This window comes from Crocuta crocuta, unplaced genomic scaffold (genome assembly GCF_008692635.1).
Source record: "Crocuta crocuta isolate KB4526 unplaced genomic scaffold, BGI_CrCroc_1.0 scaffold149, whole genome shotgun sequence".
Taxonomy (NCBI): Eukaryota; Metazoa; Chordata; class Mammalia; order Carnivora; family Hyaenidae; genus Crocuta; species Crocuta crocuta.
Genome location: NW_027551561.1, coordinates 721,191 through 744,514, shown reverse-complemented (window position 1 = coordinate 744,514; position 23,324 = coordinate 721,191). Strand labels below are relative to the sequence as shown.

General features: G+C 39.7%; 1 protein-coding gene and 1 pseudogene across 1 annotated transcript; one reads left to right on the top strand and one right to left on the bottom strand.

The window, feature by feature from the left end:
* Positions 1-1,213: 1,213 nt before the first annotated feature.
* Positions 1,214-2,176, bottom strand: LOC144219691 (olfactory receptor 1D2-like). Its single transcript, XM_077749780.1, has one exon. It carries the CDS (start codon positions 2,174-2,176, stop codon positions 1,214-1,216), a length of 963 nt encoding a protein of 320 aa, XP_077605906.1.
* A 17,517-nt stretch (positions 2,177-19,693) lies between these two features.
* Positions 19,694-20,608, top strand: LOC144219701 (olfactory receptor 1468-like; annotated as a pseudogene).
* The last annotated feature ends 2,716 nt before the right edge of the window (positions 20,609-23,324 follow it).

Below are 23,324 nucleotides of genomic sequence, written 5' to 3'. Positions count from 1 at the left end.
TTGTTAGGGAATGAAGAAGAGATGAGAGATAAGGAACCACAGGAATAAAAGACAGGATGGAGTTTTCCAAAGACAAAGTCTGACTTCTTGCACAGAAAAGAAATGCAGGAAAAAGGCAAGAGAGGTAGTTTTGATTTGACGCCCAAAGGAAAAAATCTCCCCAGAGCAAAAGAGAGGAATCTTGTCATTTCTGTGTGAATGTCAGCGGTTATGTGCAGAGGAACTGTGGGTCATAACTGAAGTAGTGGGAGCTGTAGGCAGCAGAGCATCAGGTAAAGGGTGGCCTCACTCAGGACATCTGGCGTGGGAGTGGTGCATGTTGTCTTCCATAAATGACTTGCAGGCAGCAGGCTCCTTAGAGAAGTTCAGAGTTCAGAGACTATGTCTGGGTGTGTTCTAGAGAACATAAGAGTCCCCACTGGGCCATAACTGGGTATATGTGGATAAGGCTGGGACTGTAGTCCCATGTCAGGCAAGTTGAAGGATCTGATTTTGCAAACTTCCAGTATTACTGTTACTGACCTTATCTGTTGCCAAGGCTGCTGTGGTTTGGTGAACATTGGGTTACATATACATTTCTTTTCTCCATCACAGATATATGAGCTCATTCTGAGCTGGATATATGTACTAAACCCTCCTGTATCCCCCATAGGATAATGTCTTGCACATGGTGAAAGGAAATTCCCAGTTTCTTTTTTTTTTTTTAATGTTTATATATTTATTTAGAGAGAGAGACTGAGAGAGTGCACATTATGTGCATGTGTGTAAGATTTGGGGAGGGACAGAGGGGGGGAGAGAGAGAATCTCAGCAGGTGCTGCGCTGTCAGTTCAGAACCCAACATGGGGCTCGATCTCATGAAGCATGAGATCATGACCTGAGCCAAAATCAAGGATCAGTCTGGGGCGCCTGGGTGGCTTAGTCGGTTGAGCGTCCGACTTTCGCTTAGGTCATGATCTCACGGTTCGTGGGTTCGAGCCCCGCGTCGGGCTCTGTGCTGACTGCCAGCTCAGAGCCTGGAGCCTGTTTCAGAGTCTGTGACTCCCTCTCTCTCTGACCCTCCCCTGCTCATGCTGTCTCTCTCTCTCTCTCCTAGAAATAAATAAAACATTAAAAAAAAAAAAAAAACACAAAATCAAGGATCAGTCATTTAATCGACTGAGCGACCCAGGGTCCCCTCCCAGTTTCTACTTTAATGTCCTTTCCAAAATTAGCTCATGTCAACCTCTGGAAGGCTTTCCCTAAGAGGAGTCTTCCCAGAGCCCCATGCATGTCCTTGTTCCTCAGGCTGTAGATGAAAGGGTTCATCATGGGGGTCACCACAGCATACATCACTGTGGCTACCGAATCCTTCATGGAATAGGTGTGGAGGGGCTGCAGATATACCATACCAAGTGTCCCATAGAAGAGGGAGACCACAGCCAAATGAGAGGCACAGGTGGAGAAGGCTTTGTATTTGCTAGAGGCTGAAGGTATTCGAAGGATGGCCCTGACAATCCAGACATAGGACATGATCATGAACCCTAGTGGGGCAAGGAAGATGAAGGATCCTGTAGCAATCAGCACTGTGTGATTGACTTGGGTGTTGGAACATGCAAGCCTCAGCAGGACATACATCTCACAGAAGATGTAATGGATCTTCCGGGACCCACAGAAGGTCACCCTGGTCATGAGGAGGGTGTGGGTGAGGCCATAGAGGACAGAAAGTGCCCAACACAAGGTGAGGAGCAAAATGCAGAGTCCAGGGCTCATGGCCGTGGTGTAATGGAGGGGGCGGCAGATGGCTACATAGCGGTCATATGCCATTATCACTAAGATGAGGTTGTCCAGGGCCACCAAGGAGACCAGGAAGTAGAGCTGTGTCAGACACCCCGCATAGGAGATGGCTTTGTTCTGAGACTGAAGGCTCACCAGCATCTTGGGGATTGTACTGGTGACAAAGAAGAGGTCAGTGAAGGAGAGGTTGGCCAGGAAGAAGTACATGGGCGTGTGCAAGCGGGGATCAAAGCTGATGGCCAGGATGATGAGCACATTTCCCACCACCGTGACCAGGTACATGGACAGGAACATCCAGAACAGGACCCGTTGCTGCTCAGGACTGTCTGAGAGCCCCACGAGCAGGAACTCGAAGACTCCACTCTGGTTGCTTTCATGCATTTCCCCAACTCTCTGCAACATCAGCACCACCAAATGTTCACTTAATGTATTCAACTGAAGAAAGACATTTAAATAAGCAAAATCAACTGTTTTCTTAGCATTATAAATATCATAGGCTAAATGTTATAACTTTTCTTTTTTTGGGTAAGAGAGAATGCAGTGACATACAAAAGCTGTTAATAACATGGAAAATTTTTATGCAACTTAGTAATTCCAGCAACTTCTAATCTGACATATTCCATACTGTAGGAATAATGTCCATGTCTTATTTTAAATCATATCGTCTTACAATTTTCTTGAAGTGCTTAGGATTAGTATGGTATAGTATGATATTGTAGAGATTTAAATGATATTTAAAACAGATACATGCAGTATAAGAAATTGCTGTTACACAATTGGACGAAGGCAAAAAAGTAGAAATATTGGAAAGGAAATGGAAAAATGATCATTATTTGCTAATAGGATGATGTACCTGGGAAACCTAAAGCAATTGACTAAAACATTGAAGTGCATTAGAAATAAAAATGAATTTGAATACACTTCAAATCTGAGTTCTGACACTTTTATCTGTGAAACTTCGGGCAAATTACTTGAGCTTTTTAAGACTCCATTTCTTAATGTGAAAAGTGGGTTGGGGTGAGAATAAAATGAAGCAATTAAGAGCTGACTTGCAGTGAGGACTCAAGAGATAGTTATTATTATTGTTGTTGTTACTATTATTATTATACGTAAGAAATAATCAGGAATAATAAGTTTAAAGTATAGTGTGATGAGGTGCCTGGCTGGCTCAGTTCAAAGAATATGCAGCTCTTTTTTTTTTTTTAAGTTTATTTACTTTGGGGGTTGAGGAGTGGGCAGAAAGAGAGGGAGGGAGAGAGAGAGAATCTCAAATAGTCTCTATACTGATGCAGGGCTCGATCCCATGAACTGTGAGATCGTGACCTGAGCCGAAATCAAAAATTGCCACTTAACTGACTGAGCCACTCAGGTGCCCTGAGCGTGCAACTCTTGATCTTGGGGTTATGAGTTTGAGCTGCATGTTGGGTGTATAGATTACTTAAATTAAAAAAAAAAAAAAAAAAGGGCACCTGGATGGCTCAGTTGGTTGAGTGTCTGGCTCTTGATTTCAGCTCAGATCATGATCCCAAGGTCATGGGATTGGGCCCTGTCTTGGGCTCCAGTGAGAATGGAGCCTGCCTAAAACTTTCATTCTGTCTCTCTTAAATAAGAAAAAAATATATATGTATATAAAATGTGAAACAACCCATCCATATTATCAACAAACAAATCTATGCATTAAAATGTTAATATTCAGGTAGGGTATTTAAATTCTTCACAGAAGTATACTGTGGAAACTTAGTAAGTGGAAAAACATATCAAGATTCTAATTTTACTGAAATGATCTAAAATTTAAACTATTCGAAGTAAAACTTTGAATAAGGTTTAAAAAAAATCTATGTTTAACTTCAAAATGATTATGAAAGCAAGCTAGAAAAATGTTGAAAAAGAGAGAACAAGGGGACTTTCTCTGCCATATTTAAAGGGCTATAAAACTGTGTGGGACTGGTGCTGGAATGAACAGATCAAAATGGAAATGGAGAGAAACTTCAGGTACTGACCAAAGAACATGTAGGATGTAGTTGATTATTACAGTAGCACTTTTATTGGGGGAAAACTTTTGTATTTATTCAGTAAGTGACATTGAGGCAACTGTCTATTTTGGGGGAATATGAGATCAATATTTTGTTTTTTACAAACACATTTCAGCCATACAAAAGGTTAAAATAACTTAATGTGCCTTTTTCATCTCAAAAACCTAAAATATAAGAAATAAATACCTTAAAAATAAAAAATAATAAAAAGGAGGACATATACATAAGTTACCTTGAATTCCACTGAATAGAGATAAATAACAATGGTGCACATTTCAATGGTTGGATTATCTGAGATGTGAGGGATGAAAAAGGCCAGGCTATGAAGTCTAGATCAAAGAGTATTATAGGGAGTTGCATGTGCAAAGCACCCGAGGGGGCCTTTGTTGTAGGTAAGGAGTTAAACATAGGTCAGTATGGCCCAGTTGAAGATCAGAGTGGGATGTGGGATTATGCAGGTGAGCAGGGGGCAGGTCCTGCAGACCCTTGTTAAGATTTTAAAATTTTATCCTAAATGCAGTAAAAAGCCTTAAAAAGTTTAAGCAGAAGAGGGTATATTTATTTAGCAACTATTCAATTTGTATTTTACCAACAGTGTTTTAATAATTAGCTATGGATTTTCATTTTTAATCAAATGCTTTTTCAGTGCCTATTACACTGAGAGCTTTGGTAATACTGAACCACACTTGCATTCCCAGTATAAAATACTGAAATTGATTTGTAATTATTTTTAGACTTTATAGTCATTTTTATGAATGAAGTTTATCTGTAGTTTCTTTTTATGTGCTATTCTTATCACTTTTTAGATTTTTTTATTTTTAAAGTTTCTTAATTTTGAGAGAGAGAGAGAATATGAGTGGAGGTGGGGCAGAGAGAGAATGAGAGAGAGAGAGAATCACAGGAAACCTTGGCCCTGTTAGCATAGGGCCCAGCGCGGGGCTCTATGGAATCATGATCTGAGCTGAAATCAAGAGTTGGACGCTTAACCTACTGAGCTACCAGGTAGCCATGATCAACTTATTTTTGACAAACATATGCAGATTACACAGCAGGGAAAAGATAATTTTAACAAATAGTGCTGGGCCACTGGCCATATGCCAAAGTTGGACTCTTCTCACATGCCATATATAAAAGTTATTTTGAAATTGATCAATTTGAAATTGAATGTAAAACTATAAAACTCTTAGAAGAGAACCTAGAGAAATTTTGTGATCTTGGTTTTAGTGAAGGGTTCTAAGATATGACATCAAAAGCACAAGCAACAAGAGAAAAGCCACATTCATAAGAATGGCATTGATAGCAGAAAACAATGAAAAATTGTAAAAACTATGAAATAAAAATTATGAAAAATCATGCCATATTTTACATTCATAAAAGTCAAATACCTCCCACATCACCATAATACAGCAGTAAAATAGTAAATAAACAAAACAATGACAAAAGGGGAAAATTCTTGCCACGTGTGTGATAGACAAAGGCTTAATATGCTTTATAGAGAAATAGCTTTTTTTTCTTTTTTAAAGTAGGCTTCACACTCAGTGCAGAGTCCAGTGTGGAATCCAACGTGGGGCTTGAACTCTCAACCCTGAGACCAAGACCTGAGCTGAGATCAAGAGCTGGATGCTAAACCAACTGGGTCACCCAGGCACCTTGAGAAATAACTATTTTAAGTCAACAATAAGATTATCAACCCTCATTGGAAAATAGCAACAGACGTGAACAAAAAAGATTCACAAAACAAGGTCAGAGTCAATAAACATATGAACAAACATATAGCTTTACTACTTATCAAAAGATGGGATGAACAGGCAGTTTTATATCTGATGAAATGAATGATTATAACTTTCTAGAGGGAAAGTTGACATTCCATGTCTTGAGCTCTTAAAAAAGAGATTGCTCTGAGCAATCTCAGTTCTAGAAATTGATCTTAAAATATAATTAGATAGAAACATAGGCATGTATGTATAAAATGTTTATCAGGAGCTTGTTAAAAATAATAAAAAAAGGGCACCTGGGTGACTCAGTCAGTTAAGTGACCAACTCTTGATTTTTGGCTCAGGTCATGACTGAGCCCCGAGTCAGGCCTTGTGCTAATAGCATGGAGCCTGCTTGCGATTCTCTCTCTCCCACTCTCTGCCCTTACCCTCATCCCCTGTGCACGTGTGATCTCTCTCTCATAATAAATAAATAAACATTAATTTTTTTAAATAGTAAAAAAGAAAAAAGAATCAATTGAAACTCCTATCATTACAGATACATTTCAAGAAACTGCACAAGTCATACAATTAAAGGCACACAATTAAGTCACAGATAGGTATGTATTCCACATATATGTATGTTTATGATAATTGTTAAAATGTAATTTATTCCTACTTGCTAAAGTAAAAAAGTGACCAATTATGCTTAGGTGATATTGGTTGTATCTATTTCTAAGTGTCACTGTGAGGAGGAAACAAGGAAATGCATGTAAAGTACATTGCACTGGCCGAGCACCTTCCCTGCTGCACAATGTGCACTTTCTAAATTACAAATCTTACCCTGTGGCCTCCCTACAGTAGCAGAGCTCCCCATTTCCTCTGGAATAGCCCATGATTGGGACTGGGTGGTCAGAGTCCCAGGATCCCTCTTCCCCAGCGGATCTCCGGCTCTCTCTACTCCAGCAACGTCTCATGGCTTATATTTTCTAAGATGCACATGCTTTGCCTTTGTCCTTTGTACCAGCTTTTCTTTTATTTTACTGAATTTTAAATGAATGTTTTTTCTATTCTGTGATTCCATTGTTACCCTGGCAAGATCCAATATAGCTCTCCAGCATCGCCTGCTGGGGACATCTCCTCCTGCCACAGAGGTACCACTCCAAGCTCTCTGTTGTTTCCTGGTCTTTACATTCATCAGGACACCCCAATCCCTCATTTTGCTTAGCTGTGTGTTCTCCCGGAAGACTTGTGAGAGACGTGAGAGCAGGGATGGTATCATTTTCTTCATGTATCCAAAGGACGTCTCACAGGGCCAGGTATGGCATAAGGATTAGGAAGCGAGGATCGAACTGAACTGTATAGAATATTAGGCATTCAGTCCATTTGAGCTTAATGGATAGGGACGAGTCATAAGCCCAAGAGACTTAAATGAATAAGTGACACTATGGATAAAAATGTAGTTGCTTGGATAATCAGCCAGTCTGCCATGGGTCTGTTTGGCGAGTTCAGGCAGAACATGATAAGTTTGCAGTAGCAGTAGAAGGAGCAAATGTAGAAGTCCTTCCCCATCATGGAAGATATTCAAACAGTCTCACAATACAGTGGGCTGAATTGTCAATTCAAGCACTTAGTGGAGGTAGGTGATGGTTCATTTCTCTTTTAAACTTAGGATTCCGAAATACAGACTAATCATGTGCTGGTCCTTTGGCATTTGAGTTAAATCAGGAGTGATCCTTAGGACATTCTTTTTTTGTGTGTCCACATCTATTTGTTACTCAGATAGTTCTGCTAAGTCTCTACACTATGACTGAGCTCTTTTGTTTCTGAGTGTGTAAGTTAGGCTTCAAGTTGAAGAGGCTGCTTGCCTCTCAGGAAAGCAAAGAGTTTCAGTGAACATGGGCACTGATAGGCTCATCCCAGAGACCACTCCAAGACCCCCGAAGTGACCCGAGGATGAAAAAGAGCAACATGGCGATGGCCTGAGTGTCCGAGTCCTGAGCACTGGCCACCATCTCTGTTTCTGTCATGGAGACAAAGGTCTCCCACCTCCTGACACCTCATCAGAAACTACTTCCTCCCAAAGTCAGAGGACACCCAGAGGCCATGATAGCTCTGTTTTCTAGCCCTCAAGGCAAGTGTGCCCCACACTTTAGTGTTCATCAGAATCACCTGGAATACTTTAAAACAAAAACCTGCTTTTCTGGCCCCCTTCCTGGACATACTGCTTATGTTTTGAGAACCAAGTCCTTTTTAACAATCACCTGGTGATTCTGATGGTGCACTTTGGAGAATCCTGTTCTGAGTCTGTAATCGGTGTTTTCTGAATACTTATGTGGCCAATTAGCCTTAGAACACAAGGCTCTCTGCAGTGTGGCTGGGTGGAGAGGGGAGAGAATGGGTGGTGGGAGGCAGTACCAGCAAGGGCTCCAGACTCAGCATTAGAAAACTGTCCTCTCCAAATATCATATGTTTGCACGTATAGGAGGATTAGGAGGAATTTAACTGAGGAACAAGGGGGAGAAGAAGGGGGGAAATGGTGGGGGAAAGGGAGAGAGGCAAACCATGAGAGACTCTTGAATGCTGACAAAAACTGAGGACTGATGGATGTGGGGGGGAGGGGGGATGGGCATGGAGGAGGGCACTTGTGGGGATGAGCACTGGGTGTTATGTGGAAACTAATTTGACAATAAACTATTTGTAAAAAAGAAAGAAAGAAAGAAAGAAAACTGTCCTCTCTTACCTCCTGTGCTGCTCCCTAGCAGCGTGATCTGCAAGGCTCCTCATCCCACCCGTGAAGCCCTTTTTGCAGGCTTGAGAATTACGTGTGACAGCATGTGATAGTACTTTGGAAACTGTAGAGTACTAAGAGCTTGGAGGGATTGTTGTATTACCTTTAAACACTAAAGGGTTAGATTATATGAAGGTTTTTAAAGTATGTGCATATATTCATGACAGGTAAATGGAGAAGAAAGATGTGCGTGCGTGTGTGTGTATGTGAGGGAGAGAGAGAGAGAGAGAGATAGAGAGAGAGAGAGACACTGAGAGACACACAGGGAAACAGAGAGAGAGGGAATGTCTGAGATGTCTAGACCTTACCCACTGCTCTGTGCTGGTCTCAGAGCTGTGTAGTACACTGCCTCCGGTTTCCTTCTACAGGATGAAAATTCCGTCAAGACACAAAGGACCATAAGGCATTATTTCTGAACAGGATGGGAATTGGTGCCTGGATCTTCAGTGCCTACACAAAAGGAGAAGAAAGTGAGGCTGTGGACACTCTGATGAACTTGGGGAATCTGAGAACTGAACCCTGGATATGAGGTTCATGAAAAAAGGGGCTGACCTGGAGCCACACCAGGGCTATTTCTCAGTTTTGGAAAGTCACAGGGGAAGCAATCCCAAGGCAGCTTATTGAGATGAACCTGGATAATTGCTCCAATGTTAACACCTATATGCAAAGGTCTTGGGAAACGAATCTTGTTTACAAGGAATAAATCAACTGCACTTAGGCAAGCAATCCTAAAGGGTGCCCTAGGAGTTAGATTCAGCCAGAAATAAAGAACTACACACACATGCTACAGCCTGGCTTTGAGTCATCAGAACTCCAGAAAATCTCAAGCACTGAACTTTCATGATCCCAGATTGCTAGCGACTCTGGGTTCTAAGTCAAAGAAAGCAAAGAAAGCCTTATTTGTAGGAAAACAACTTCCATTGTTTTTGTCAGTCATATTTTCAGATATAATTCAGAGCACAAAGCGAAGGATAAGCAGACACACCAGGAAATAAGATACTGAAAGCAAGAGGCAACAGCTGAAAGGCATATAGTGACTCCAGATAATAGAACAATTGGACACAGAATGAAAAATAATGATGTTCGTGACGTTTTGGGATAATGAACCAATTGCGAAATGTTGGTAAGACTTTTTACAAACTGAGCAAACATGAGTAACCAGCAGTCAGATAAAGAACACATGATAGCCCTGCAGAAATCCTGCCTTGTGTTCTTTTAGTCACTCACTAAACTCAGACAACAGACCCTGACTCCTAAGAGCATGAATTAGTTTACCCATTTTTGTACTTTCATGAAATGGAAGTACACCTTTTGCACTCTCCTTTTTGTCTGTTTCTTTCACTCAACATTATATATGTGAGATTCACACACGTTGTTGTATATGGTTGTAGAGTGTTCATGTTCATTGCTGTGTAGAGTTCTATTGTGTGACTGTGCCATTAAAATCCGTCTTCCCATTGATGGGCACTTGTGGTTTCCAGTGTTTGTCTTAAGAATAGTGTAGCTACACACTCCTCTTAGGCATTTATTTATGCAGGGACAATTTCTGGATGACAGGGCAGGTGCTAATTGAGTTTAGAAGACAGTGCTGTACAGCTTCCTCTAGTGTTTGTAACATAGTATTTTTATGTTCCCTCAGGAACATAAAAATGAGTTCCAGTTGCTCCACATTCTTAACATGACTTGGTGTTTTCCATCCTTTTCCTTGGAGCTTTTTAGTGCGTGTGTGGTGGTATCTTCTTGTGGCTTTAATTTGCCTGTCCCTGCTGACTAAGGAAGTTAAGCACCTTTTCATGTGGTTACTCTCCATAAGTATATTCTCTTGTGTAGATTATCTGTTCAAGTCTTGTTCCCATTTTTCTGTTGGGTTGCCGATCTCTTTCATGTTGATTTGTAGGAGTTGTTTAAGTATTCTGTTTAGGAGTCCTTTGTCAGTTGTGTGCAGTAATATCTTCGACTTTGTGATTGTCTTTCATTCAATGAATGGTGGGTAGTGAGAAAAAGATATTTTAAGTAACCTCTTTGCCTAACGTGGGGCTTGAACTAACAGCCTCAAGACTGAGTCGCATGCTCTACTGACTGAGCCAGCCAGGCTCCCCAAGAAACAGAAGATTTTAATTTTAAAGTAGTCCAATTTATCAGTTTTTGTTTTGTAGTGTTGTTTGTGTCTTGTTTAAGAATCTTTGCCAGGGCACCTGGGTGGCTCAGTTGGTTAAGCATCCTACTTTGGCTCAAGTCATGATCTTCTGGTTCATGAATTTGAGCTACATGTTGGGCTCTGTGCTGATGGCTCAGAGGCTGGAGGCTGCTTCGGATTCTGTGTCTTCCTCTCTCTCTGCCTCTCCCCCACCCACGCTCTGCCTCTTTCTGTCTCTCAAAATGAATAAATGTTAAAAAAATTTTTTTAAAGACTCTTTGTCAGTGTACTTCTATATTTTCCTCTAAAGGACATATGATTTTACCTTTCACATTTAGATCTGCTATCAATATAGACTTGGTTGTTTTTTGTTTGTTTTTTGTTTTGTTTTGTTTTTTTGTCAGGTGAGGAGAAGATCAAGGTATATTTTTCTCTCCAAAGTGTGGATATCCAATGGGTTTGGTGCCATTTATTGAAAAGAGCAGGAGTACCTGCGTGGCTCTGTTGGTTGAGTGTCTGACCTTGGGTTAGGTCATGATCTCATGGTTCCTGAGTTCAAGCCCCACATTGGGCTCACAGCTGTCAGTGCAGAGCCTACTTCATATCCTCTGTCACACTCTCTCTGCCCTTCGCCTGCTTGTGGTCTCTCAAAATAAATAAAACATTTAAAAAAGACCATGCTTTTCTGCTGTATTGCTGTGTAAATTTTTACTATTAGTCAAGTGAATCTGTTTCTAGATTCTTTTTTTTTTTAATGTTTTATTTATTTTATTCTGAGAGAGAGAAACAGTGTGAGCAGGGGAGGGTCAGAGAGAGAGAGGGAGACACAGAATCTGAAGCAGGCTCCAGGCTCTGAGCCAGCTGGCAGCACAGAGCCCGACGTGGGGCTTGAACCCACGAACTGTGAGATCATGACCTGAGCCGAAGTCGGACGCTTAACTGACTGAGCCACCCAGGCGCCCCTGTTTCTAGATTCTTTATCCATTTGTCTATCCTTGAATCGCAACTTGAGCTATTAATTACAGTATCTTCTAATGGGACTGATATATAGTTTAAGCCCTTTGTTTTTTTCTTCAGCATTTCTTTGACTTCTTGGCTCTGAATTTCTATTTAATTTGAGTAGGCCTGTCTATTTCCTCAAAAAGACCTGCTGAGATTTTAATTTTTATTCCGTTGAAACTAGATTAGCTTGAGGGTGTAATGAACATTTTTCCAATATTGAGCCTTCTAAATCATGAATGTGATATATTTCTCCATTTGGGGAGTTTTTCTTATTTCAGTTACATTGTTTTTAGTTTTCACTAGAGTTCTTCTCTATTTTTTGCTTGATCTGTTCCTACACATTTGATGGTTTTACAATGCTATGTTAAATGGTAATATTTTGAAGATTTTTGTTTTCTACTTGTTTGCTCTTTATATGTAGAAATATAGTTGATTTTCAACATATTGATCACATATCTGGTGATCTTGCTGGAGCCATTTAATGATGCCACTGGTTTATCTGTAGATTCTTTTGCATTTTATATTTTTACACTCAAGTTTGTGAATAATAACAATTTTTTCTCCTTTCTAATCCCTATATCTTTTGTTTCTTTTTCTTAAGTTATAACATTGCCTAGGTCTTCCAGCACAATGTTGAATGGTGATTAATGACCTTTGTTTCATCACTGATCTTTGAGGAGAGCTTTAAAAATCTCACCATTGTGTATGTTTGCTTTGAGTTAGGGGTCAACAGACTATAGCTTGTGAGTCAAATCTACTTGCCACTTGTTTTTGTAAATAAATTTTATTGAAACATAAGCCTATTCATTTACATATTGCCTATGATTGCTTTCATGCTAGAATGGAATGATTGTGCATGTGTTTATTTTAAAATTTTTATGTATCTTTTATAAATTTTAACTTTAGTTCTACCCTTTTTTTTTGCTTTATATATTCTGGAGCTATCCTATTAGGCATATACAGATTTAGAATAGTGAGACCATCTTGCTATATTAACCTATTTTTATTTATAAAATATCACTCTTTATCTCTAGTAACACTTCTTGCCATAAAAATATCTCCAATGTATATATTTTCTTTTGATTATTGTGTGCAGGGTGTAAACAGCATATGGCTGGGTTTTGATTTTTTATTATGTTTGAAAATTTTAATCTTCATTTGAAGTATTTAACCTCTTAGGTGTTATGTAATTACTGATATATTTGAATTTATATCTACCATACTAAAATTTTTTGACCCATCTTTTATTTTTTATTTTTTTTAAATTTATTTACTTAAGTTAGTTAACATACTGTGTACTATTGGTTTCAGGAGTAGAACCCAGTGATTCATCACTTACATATAACCCCCAGGGCTCATCTTAGCAAATACCCTCCTGTTTTTGGTAAATTTTTAAATATTTATTTTGAGACACAGAGAGAGAGAAAGTGCATGCAAGGGAGAGAGAGGGAGAGAGAGGGAGACACAGAATCTAAAGCAGGCTCCAGGCTGCAAGCTGTCAGCACAGAGCCTAATGTGGGGCTTGAACTCACAAACTGCAAGATAGTGACCTAAGCTGAAGTTGGATGTTAAACCTCCTGAGCCACCCAGGCACCCCTCAACAAATGCCCTCCTTAGTGCCCATCATCCATTTAGCCCATTCCTCTCCCCACCTCCCCTCTAGCAACCCTCAGTTTGTTCTCAGTATTTAAGAGTCTCTTATGGTTTGCCTCCCTCTCTGTTTTTATGTTAGTTTTCCTTCCCTCCCACTATGTTCATCTGTTGCAATTCTTAAATTCATATATGGGTGAAATCATATGACATTTGTGTTTCTCTGCCTGATTTATTTCACTTCGCATAATACACTCTAGTTCCATCCATAGTGTTGCAAGTAGCGAGATTTCAGTTTTTTATTGCTGAGTAGTATTCCAGTGTGTGTGTGTGTGTGTGTGTGTGTGTGTTTTGGTTATTGTTGATAGTGCTGCTATAGAAATTGGAGTCATGTGCCCCTTCAAATCAGCTTTTTGTATCCTTTGGATAAATACCTAGTAGTGCAATTGCTGGTTCATAGGGTAGTTCTATTTTTTAATATTTTGAGGAACCTCCATAGTGTTTTCCAGAGTGTCTGCACCAGTTTGCATTCCCACCAGCAGTACAAGAAGGTTCCCCTTTCTCCACATCCTCACCAACATTTGTTGTTTACTGAGTTGTTAATTTTAGCCATTCTGACAGGCATGAGGTGGTATCTCATTATAGTTTTGATTTGTATATCTCTGATGATGAGTAATGTTGAACATCTTTTCATGTGTCTGTTAGTCATCTGGATGTTTTCTTTGGAAAAGTGTCTATTCATGTCTTCTGTCCATTTCTTCACTGGACTATTTGGTTTTTGGGTATTTAGTTTGATAAGTTCTATAGATTTTGGATACTAACCCTTTATCCGATATGTCATTTACAAATATCTTTTCCCATTCTGTCCGTTGCTTTTTAGTTTAGTTTTTTTTTTAATGTTTTGTTTATTTTGAGAGAGAGATAGAGACAGCACGAGCAGGGGAGGGGCAGAGAGAGAGGGAGACACAGAATCTGAAACAGGCTCCAGACTCCGAGCTGTCAGCACAGAACCCAATGTTGGGCTCAAACTCATGAGCTGTGAGATCATGACCTGAGCTGAAGTTGGACAGTTAACTGACTGAGCCACTCAGGCACCCTCATCCACTGAATATCTAATTGCAGATACTCTATATTTCACTTCTAGAATGTCCACTGATTTTTTTTTTATATGTTACTTGCTACTGAAAATTATGTATCCCTTTATTATTATCAGATATTAATTGTATCTTATTTATTTATGTTTAAAAATGTTTGTTTGTTTAGAATTCCAAGCAGGCTCTGCACTGTCAGCACAGAGGCTGATGTGGGGTTTGATCCCATGAATGATGAGATCATGACCTGAGCCAAAGTCAAGAGTTGCTGAACACTTAACCAACTGAGTGACCCAACTGCCCCTTAATTGTTGTATTTTAAATTCCTTGTCTGCCATCAATAAAATCAGCCAATCTTTCTTGCTGTTTTCCTCTTCATCTTCCTACTTCTCTTTAACTTTGTTTTTCTCATTATTATTGGCCACAGTATTTTGCCTCTTCCATATTTCTGGTCTTTTTAATTGTATGCTGGACATTATTGCCATTAGGATTGCTGTGGCTACAGATGATGTTATCTTCTAACAGGGGTAGCTCTTCCTTTCTTGCTATGCAGATATGGTGAATGGTTTGATCACTTCAGTACAACCAGGGATTGATTTTGTCTTAGGGCTGGGTTGTAGACTTAGACTAAGTTTACTACTTCCTAGTGTGTATACGCTCAGGTTTTTGATGGAGAACCTGATGAGTTCCTCAGTTCTAAAAGATAATGGAAGATTCTCTTTAGAGACTTTTTCTTTTGCCTAGCTTTTTAGCCTCTTGCCCTACCAAGCATCAAGCTTTGGAAAATAATCTTGAGAGAATGGCCAGTGTTTGGAGAAGGTCTCTTCTTTGGATGAGTCTTTGGTTTCCAGTCCTGAAAGACTATAGACACTTTATGCTGCCTTTTCAAAAGCCTGACCTCACTCCTATTTTCACTGCACCAAATTCATCAAATGTCCCTTGATGAAAACCACCCATGTGTTTATGTATTCTCAAGTCCTACCTGTTACTCCAGTATTGTGCAACTGCTATCAACTTTGATGGTTCCTATTTCCCTAGCAGATGTCCTCTGCCTCAGTCTGTGCCCAGACTCAGCAAATAGCCTCTAACAAAATTAGCCAGTTGTACTCACCTCATCTCAGAAAAGTCTGTCTCCCTCTCTGAAGCTTTAATTTCTGTAGTTTTTGTTGCTTCTGCAACTCTCTGATACCGTTTATGATTTAAAAATTTATTTGTTTTGGGGCACCTGGGTGGCTCAGTTGGTTAAGCATCCGACTTTGGCTCAGGTCATGATCTCACAGTTTGTGAGTTTGAGCCCTGCGTTAGGCTCTGTGCTGACAGCTCAGAGCCTGGAGCCTGCTACATATTCTGTGTCTCCCTCTCTCTTTGCCCTCTCCCACTCCTGCTCTGTCTCCCACTCTCTCTCAAAAAAAAAAATTAAAAAATTAATTTGTTTTTAAAGTTTATTTATTTATTTTTGAAAGAGAAAGAGTGCCCGTGCATGCACATGGGAGAGGGACAGAGAGAGAATCCCAAGCAGGCTCCATCTTGTAATTGCAGATCCTGACATGGGACTTGAACTCATGAATCCATGAGAACATGACCTGAGCTGAAACCAAGAGTCAGGTGCTTAACCGACTGAGCCACCCACGTGCCGTGTTTGTGTGTGTGTGTGTGTGTGTGTGTGTGTGTGTTTAAATGACTGTTACACAAGGAACATTGCTTGCGGCAACCCACTACATTCTATGTGGATGGACAGGTTTGCTTATTTTATTTCCAAAGAGACTGGTATCAAGAAATGTTGGTTTGGTTCAAACATTTAGTGGATATTTATAGGTGACACGTTTCTCCAATATATCCACTTTGAAACCCTTTTACTACTACCTTGGTTCAAATAATCATTATCTCTAACTTTGGGGTATAGAAATAGCCTTCTAATGATTTCTCTACCTTCCTTATTTTTAATGCTAATGTGCTCTCTTTTAATCTGAATTACTGACCTAAAAATGAAATTGGAACATGTAATTTTAAAGCCATTTAGAGATGTTTTGCTGAGGATGAAGGTGGCCTTGCTTGCCACATTCTATAAGATTTTGCCTGACCAGGACTCTGCCTGACTCTCTCACCCCAACCCTTGCATTCTCTCTCCCAATAATATGTGATAGTCACACTGAACTTCCTTGAGTTTCCTGAGTGTGCCATGTTTTCTTTAACTCTTAAAACTTTCACATGTTATTTAGTTTGCTGACAGCACCATTTTCTTTCCATTTATCCTGGTCATCCAGTTGCCTCACTGAGATCCAAGATCCAAGACACAGTTGTCAAATGTGACAGGGAATGGCTAGGAAACTAAGGAGGGAGTGACTGGGTTTACAGACTGTGATTAGATTTCATCACTAAGTGACAAGTGATGTGTGGAAATAGCTCACAATTACTTTTCCTAAATGTAACAGGGATAAATTATGGAATTTAATTATTGAATAAATTGATCAATAAAGAACATTTCTTTTTCTGTTTTAAGGATAATATTTCTGAAGCAATAATCCAAAAAAATACGTTATCACTCTTAAGCACTTATGGAGACAAATACTTCAAGAGTGGAAATAATGAAATCAAAGAAGGAAGAGGTCTTCTGGGCTGTGGTAGCTAAGGCAGCATTCCTGGTGGGACTAGGGTATGAACCGTTTTCTTTGTTGCCTGTCCCCCTACCCAAAGATGGCTAGTAATTAAGAAGTCCCTGCTTCTTAAAAGTACCTCCTAGGGGATTTATCCCAAGGAGGTTTGAAATTCACTTTGTTTGTTATTAATGTCCTCCCCCACCATGTCGGTTCCACTGGGACCTTATATCCTCCAAGCCCAAGAAGGCAGAATGAGAGAAGTGAGAAAGGATGGTGTAGACTCAGGTGAAGAGTACAGTCTGAATCTCTATGAGCTTATAATGAATGAAAGAGTGAGGAGTCTTGGGTCAAAGCCCTGAAGTCACCTTGAGACATATGTAGTAAGTTAGGCTGGAAGGTACATGTAGCCTTCTTCCAACCTTAGCTTTCATATTATTGAGGTTTTATGATGCGACTCTATGGGATTGTTCTTCAGGCAGTCTAAAAATTAAAAAAAAAAACAACAAAAAAAAACCCCTGGGGCATCTGGGTGGCTCAGTCAGTTGAGCATCTGACTTCAGCTCAGGTCATGATCTCACAGCTTGTGAGTTGGAGCCCCGCATTGGGCTCTGTGCTGACAGTTCAGAGCCTGGGAGGCTGCTTCGGATTCTGTGTCCCTCTCTAGCTCTGCCTCTCCCTTGGTCATGGTCACGCTCATGCTCTGTCTCTCTCAAGAATAAATAAAACATTAAAAAATATTTAAAAAAATTTAAAAACTGCTCGACCTTCTAGAAATAGCTTGATTAGTATCACCAGATTCAATTTCTTGAATATAAAATAGTATCCATAAGTATTTCACAACAGAGTCCTCTATGGTTTGCAAAGAGTTTCTTCAAAAGAGATTTCACTTGATAGCAGCTTTGTGAGGTAGGCAGGGAGAAGGCAGTACTGGCATTTTAAAGCCGAAGCAAGTAGACTGTGAGGCGTACATAAAGTTTGTATGGCTCATCAACGGCAGCATTTGTCAGTGAAATCTGACTAATTTGGGCTCCTAATCTGGTATTTTATACAATAGGTGGATCCTACTTGTCTCTCAGAGAAAGAAATTCCTGAAGAGTCAGAGATGGATCCTCCCCCCACTAATATGTAGTAACAGATCTTTCTCCTGTCCAAGTGTGAAAACACATGCATATGCCTGGTTTAATCCCCATGATCTTGGTGACTAGCCGACAGTGAGTGCACTCTTTTCTCTCTTTAGGGTTAGGAGATGTTTTTCTCATCCTGAAATGCTCTTCTTGGTTTTTCTTGCCAATCCTGACTCACACCGTGGGAAGGGTGTCTGGAGGAGACCAGAAACTAGAGCCAAGAGATTGGAAATCATCCTCATTCTTTTTGCTTTTCCAGGGTCTCTCAACTTCCACATCCGTCTCATTTCTTCCCGCATCAATACCGATATTTTGTGGGACAAATCTTTTATTTTTTTGTGTGGGGTAAATCTTAAGGAAAAAATTATAGCACTATTGTTTGGGTAGATTAGCGTAAGCAATATAGCAGGATATCTTGAGATGGGGTAATATTGTGACCTGGGGAGAGAAATTCTGGACAATCTGCAGTACAATATCTGGAAATTAGTACAACAGGGAGCTATGGATTGGAAGACCTCAGTGTCAGTGGATGTGTCAGCCTCCACTATTTTTGGTGAATGTTGAAACAAGTAAGAAATCCCTTAGGTTGGCATAAATGTCTTTTCCTTTCTTCCTTCTTTCCCTCCTTCTCTCTTCTCTCTCTCTCTCTCTCTCTTCACATTGTTCTTGGTACCAGGGTTTGGCTGTGAACAAGACAGAACCTTCCACTGTCCTTAAAGTCTAGCAAAGAGAAAATAATCCCTATTTAATGGTCTGGAGGGTGAATTACTAGGAGACAGGATAGAATGAGATGGAGACAGCATGTGTCAGGTAATGGAAAATGTGATATGATATGGTGGGTGCCAGCAAGATGTCTTTGAGAAAATGAGAAATACTTGGTATCTCTGGACTGTAGAGAGGGTTAGACATGAGCTAATTGATCTGATGAAATAAGGGTCTTGTGGGTTATGTTAACCCATTTCGGCTTTATGTTAATGGAAAGAGGAAACTCTTCAATTAGAATACTAACACAAACAGGTTTGAGCTATAAAAAGAATGATTCTAGACAATTTCAATGGGATGGAAGGGAGTGAAAGTAAATGTGGAAAGACCAGATTTGTTGTGATGGTTCAGGTGAGGAAAATGAGTGACCTGCATGGTGGCTGTGGGACATATAGCAGGGCCTATATGAGAAGTGAGCAGAAAGGGAGACTGGTAACGTACAGTAAATGAGTCAGGAGCATGAAGAGAGGAAGGAGTCAAGGATGGCTTTCAGGTTCGACCCAAGTACCTTGCAGGTGGTACTGTCAGTCATTGAACTAGAGCTACTGGGAGTGGAGCCCTTCTGGGACAAGGAGGAAAATAAACTAAATTTCATAAAGATTGAATTCAGAGTAACAGTGAGATATGCAGGGAAAATGGCCATCAGAGAGCTGAACACCCAGGTTCTACAGCTCAGATGAGCTATGTGGACTGGACTTGGGATTCACTGTCATATTTAGTGGAAGTAGAAAGACAATATTCTGAGGACTACCAATATTCAAATGATGACCGAGCAGGAGACACTCTCTAAGGACTCTGTGAAGACATTGCAAGGGCGGTAGGAAGAAACTCGAAACTGAGGGGTCATCACATCCAAGCGATGGGAGAGTTTTAAAAAGGAAGAAGTGACCATTGGTGTTAAATGTGATATGTCATCCAATTTAGAGACTTGGATGCCATTGGAGACTTGTATTTTCAATAAAGTCAGCTGCCACCTGTGCCTATATTCTCACTCATCCACCATTTGACAATAGGCCACATACAATAGAAATATATTTATTTCTTATACTTGGATTTTAAGATCCGTTATTTTCTTCATAAAAATAAGAGAGTGACCGAATGACAGAAAGGAATCAAACTGCCATCTCAGAGTTCCTCCTTCTGGGCCTGGCCATCAGACCAGAGCAGTGGAATCTGTTCTATCCTATGTTCCTGCCTGTGTGTTACTATCGTCGTGGGGAACCTTCCCATCATCGTCTTCATTCACCTGGACTCCCACCTTCACAGACCCATGTATTTGTTTCTCAGTAGCTTGTCCTTCTCTGAACTCTGCTTCTCCTCTGTCACAATGCCCAAACTGCTGCAGAACATGAAGAGCCAAGTCCCGTCCATCCCCTATGCTGGCTGCCTGGCTCAGATGTATTGTTACTTGTTTTTTGGAGTTCTTGAGAGTTTCCTTTCTGTTGTCATGGCCTATGACCATTATGTGGTCATCTGTTTTCCTCTGCACTCTGCCACCATCATGAGCCGCAAGCTCCGTCTCTCTTTGCTGGTGCTGTCCTGGGTGCTGACTACTGCGCATGCCATGTTGCACACCCTGCTCATGGCCAGGCTGTCCTTCTGTGCTGACAATGTGATCCCTCACTTTTTCTGTGATACCTCTCCTTTGTTAAAGCTATCCTGCTTTGACACTCGAGTCAATGGTCTACTTATATCTTTCACGGGAGGGCTCCTTCTCATCATCCCGTTCCTACTCATCATCATGTCTTATGCACGAATTGTGTCCTCCATCCTCAAGTTCCCTTTGGCCAGGGGCATCCTCAAGGCCTTCTCCACCTGTGGCTCTCACCTTTCTGTGGTGTCTCTATTTTAAGGGACAATTATTGGTCTGTACTTGTGCCCATCAGTTAATGATTCACTGTTAAAGAGAGTGTCATGGCTATGATGTACACTGAGGTCACCCCCATACTGAATCACTTCATCTACAGCCTGAGGAACAGAGACATGATGGGAGCCCTGGGAAGAGTTTTTTGAAAAAGAAAGTATCTGTCTCTCAAAAATGGTAACAATTGGGGGTTTTTTACATTATTTAATTCAGTGGTAATGTTGGTAATGGGATATGACTCTAAATCAGTGGCTTTTCCCCCTTAATTTTAAAGTCATCAATTTTCTGTTCAAATAAAACCCCATGCTAAAGACAAATATGAAAATGTGGTGACTCCTTAGCTATCCTGAGGTAGAATTGGGGGCAGGAAACCAGTCTGAGATGAATCTTTATTTCCCTTTGGCTGGGTGAAATTGAAGTTTGAAAATAAGACTTTGTGCAAAACATCTATTATTCACTTCAATTTAGAAATTATCTTCTTCAAACACCACTGCAATCATTGTATTTTTCCCTGCTCAAGGATCCTCAGTGATGCACTCAAGTGAAGAAAGACTAAAATCCAACTTTTCTTTCTTATAGAACACAGAGAATCCTGGAGTTCTGAACTTCTCTATATACCTTACTCTCCACTATGAATAAAAGCACTTCTTATTTCCTTCTCTCCATCCATATGCTCACCTCATTCTATACTTTGATTTTAATTTTATTTTTTGAGCCAGATCAGAAAAATTGTTCTTTACAAGAGAGAATACATAGCAAACGCTTTTTTGGGTGCTTTTGAATGTGTCAGCCACTTTTCCAATCTATTAATCTACCACCTCTATGATGTTAGTCCTGTGGTCATTCTCATTCTATAGCTAAAAATGATAGAAAGGTTAATTTACTGTCCAACATCACATAAGAAGTTAAAATTGGAACCCAGGTAGTTTGGCATATAGCCCAAAACCCTCGTGATTACACTATACTGCATCTGGAGACTACAGAACTGTACTCTCTCCATTGTAATGGTGCATTCTGCCCAGTTCCAGGCACTTGTCAGTCAATCATGCCTTCGCATATTTCTTTCATATCTTCATTATTCTGATTGAATTATGATCATATATAATCATAAAGTATAGAACAAGAATTGTAAGCCCATATTCCAGTGGCCAAGCAGGTAATGTATACGAGTGTAAAGTAAACCAGATTTAAGAAAAATCAACCGCAGGGATGCCTGGGTGGCTCAAGTGGTTAAGCATAGGATTCTTGATTTTGGCTTAGGTCATGATCTCATGGTTCGTGAGTTTGAGCCCTGCATCAGGCTCCGTACTGCCAGTGCAGAGCCTGCTTGGGATTTTCTCTCTCTCCCTCTCTTTCTTCCTCTATCTCTCTCCCTCTCACATGTGCACACATGCTCTCTCAAAATAAATAAACTTAAAAAAAAAAAGAAAAATCAACTGCAGAAACAGATCAAATATATTTTATTTTACTAATATATGGAGCACGCCTCTATCATAACTCAAAAATATATGCTACTGGAGATGATATTTTATCTTTGATATTGAATGAATTCTAAATGAAAATAGAAATACTTAATCATTAAATACATTTTTGTATTTTGTAACTCTGATTTGGAAGCAAAATCTGGCATCTTTTCTTCTGACTAAGATGTCAGTGTGAAGTCCTTTGTTTTACCTTGTATTGTTTAGTGGAGAATTTAGAATTGGGTCCATTAATGGGAAGTTATATTTAGGGTTTTTTCTGTTTAATAATAGACAAGATCTGTTCAGAAACACATGCACTTTGAATATGGATCAAATCTTTGCACAAGCATTTATATAATTAGGGTCACTTTTCTGGAGGCATAAGTAGAATTCTAATATTCCAATGTTATCATAATATTTTTCAGTATTATATTCCAGTGTTCCACTAACCTTAATTTTTGCTCTTCATTTACTGTTGTATTAATTGGGAAAGGTGAACTAATATGTTCATATAACAAGGTTATTTTATTGTCATAAAGTTGGGAATAAATGAACATTTAATCATTTTATTTTATTTTATCTTAATGTTTTATTTATTTCTGAGAGAGAGAGACAGTGTGAGCAGGGGAGGGTCAGAGAGAGAGGGAGGCACAGAATCTGGAACAGGCTCCAGGCTCTGAGCTAGCTGTCAGCACAGAGCCCAATGTGGGGCTTGAACCCACAAACTGTGAGATCATGACCTGAGCCAAAGTCAAACGCCCAACTGACTGAGCTACCCAGGCACCCCTTAATGAACAGTTTAAAAGAACTCATCATTCAGTTCCTTAATTTTGTATATGTAGACTGGTCCTCATTTTCATTCCTGTAAATGTATTTTAGCTATGATGAGTGGCTTGCATTATTCTTGCCAAATTATGTTTTCAAAGTACAGGTTTTTAAAAAAGGAATCAGTCAATTGAATGATATATTTATGCAATTATTTGTGAATGTATTTGTATAGAAGTATTCAGAGTGTTTACATGATTTGCATGTCAAGATAAGCCCATGTATTGAATCAAATCTTCACAAATGATATGAGAGGTTTTTAAAAAATTATTGTGTGACATGAGTAATTTTCTTTAAACATTTCCAAAACCTTTTTTGGTCCCATGCCTGATCTCCACGTAGTGCCACAGGTTACCATCTTGTTTATTCAATTTTTAAAGTGGAGCATAGGCCAGCTGGTTCAATTCTTGGGAGCATATTCAGTTTATGATGTTACTATTCTATTATGCATTTTATTTTTGAAATTCTAGCATTCAAAAATATTATAATAAATGAACTCACATTAGGTGTCATGGAAAATATTGTCACTTTGGATTTATTTTTTAAATTTTATATATTTATTTTAAGTCATCTACAG

Bases quoted from the DNA above. Each gene is read 5' to 3' on its own strand.
- LOC144219691 (XM_077749780.1), bottom strand. From the start codon at position 2,176: ATGTTGCAGAGAGTTGGGGAAATGCATGAAAGCAACCAGAGTGGAGTC.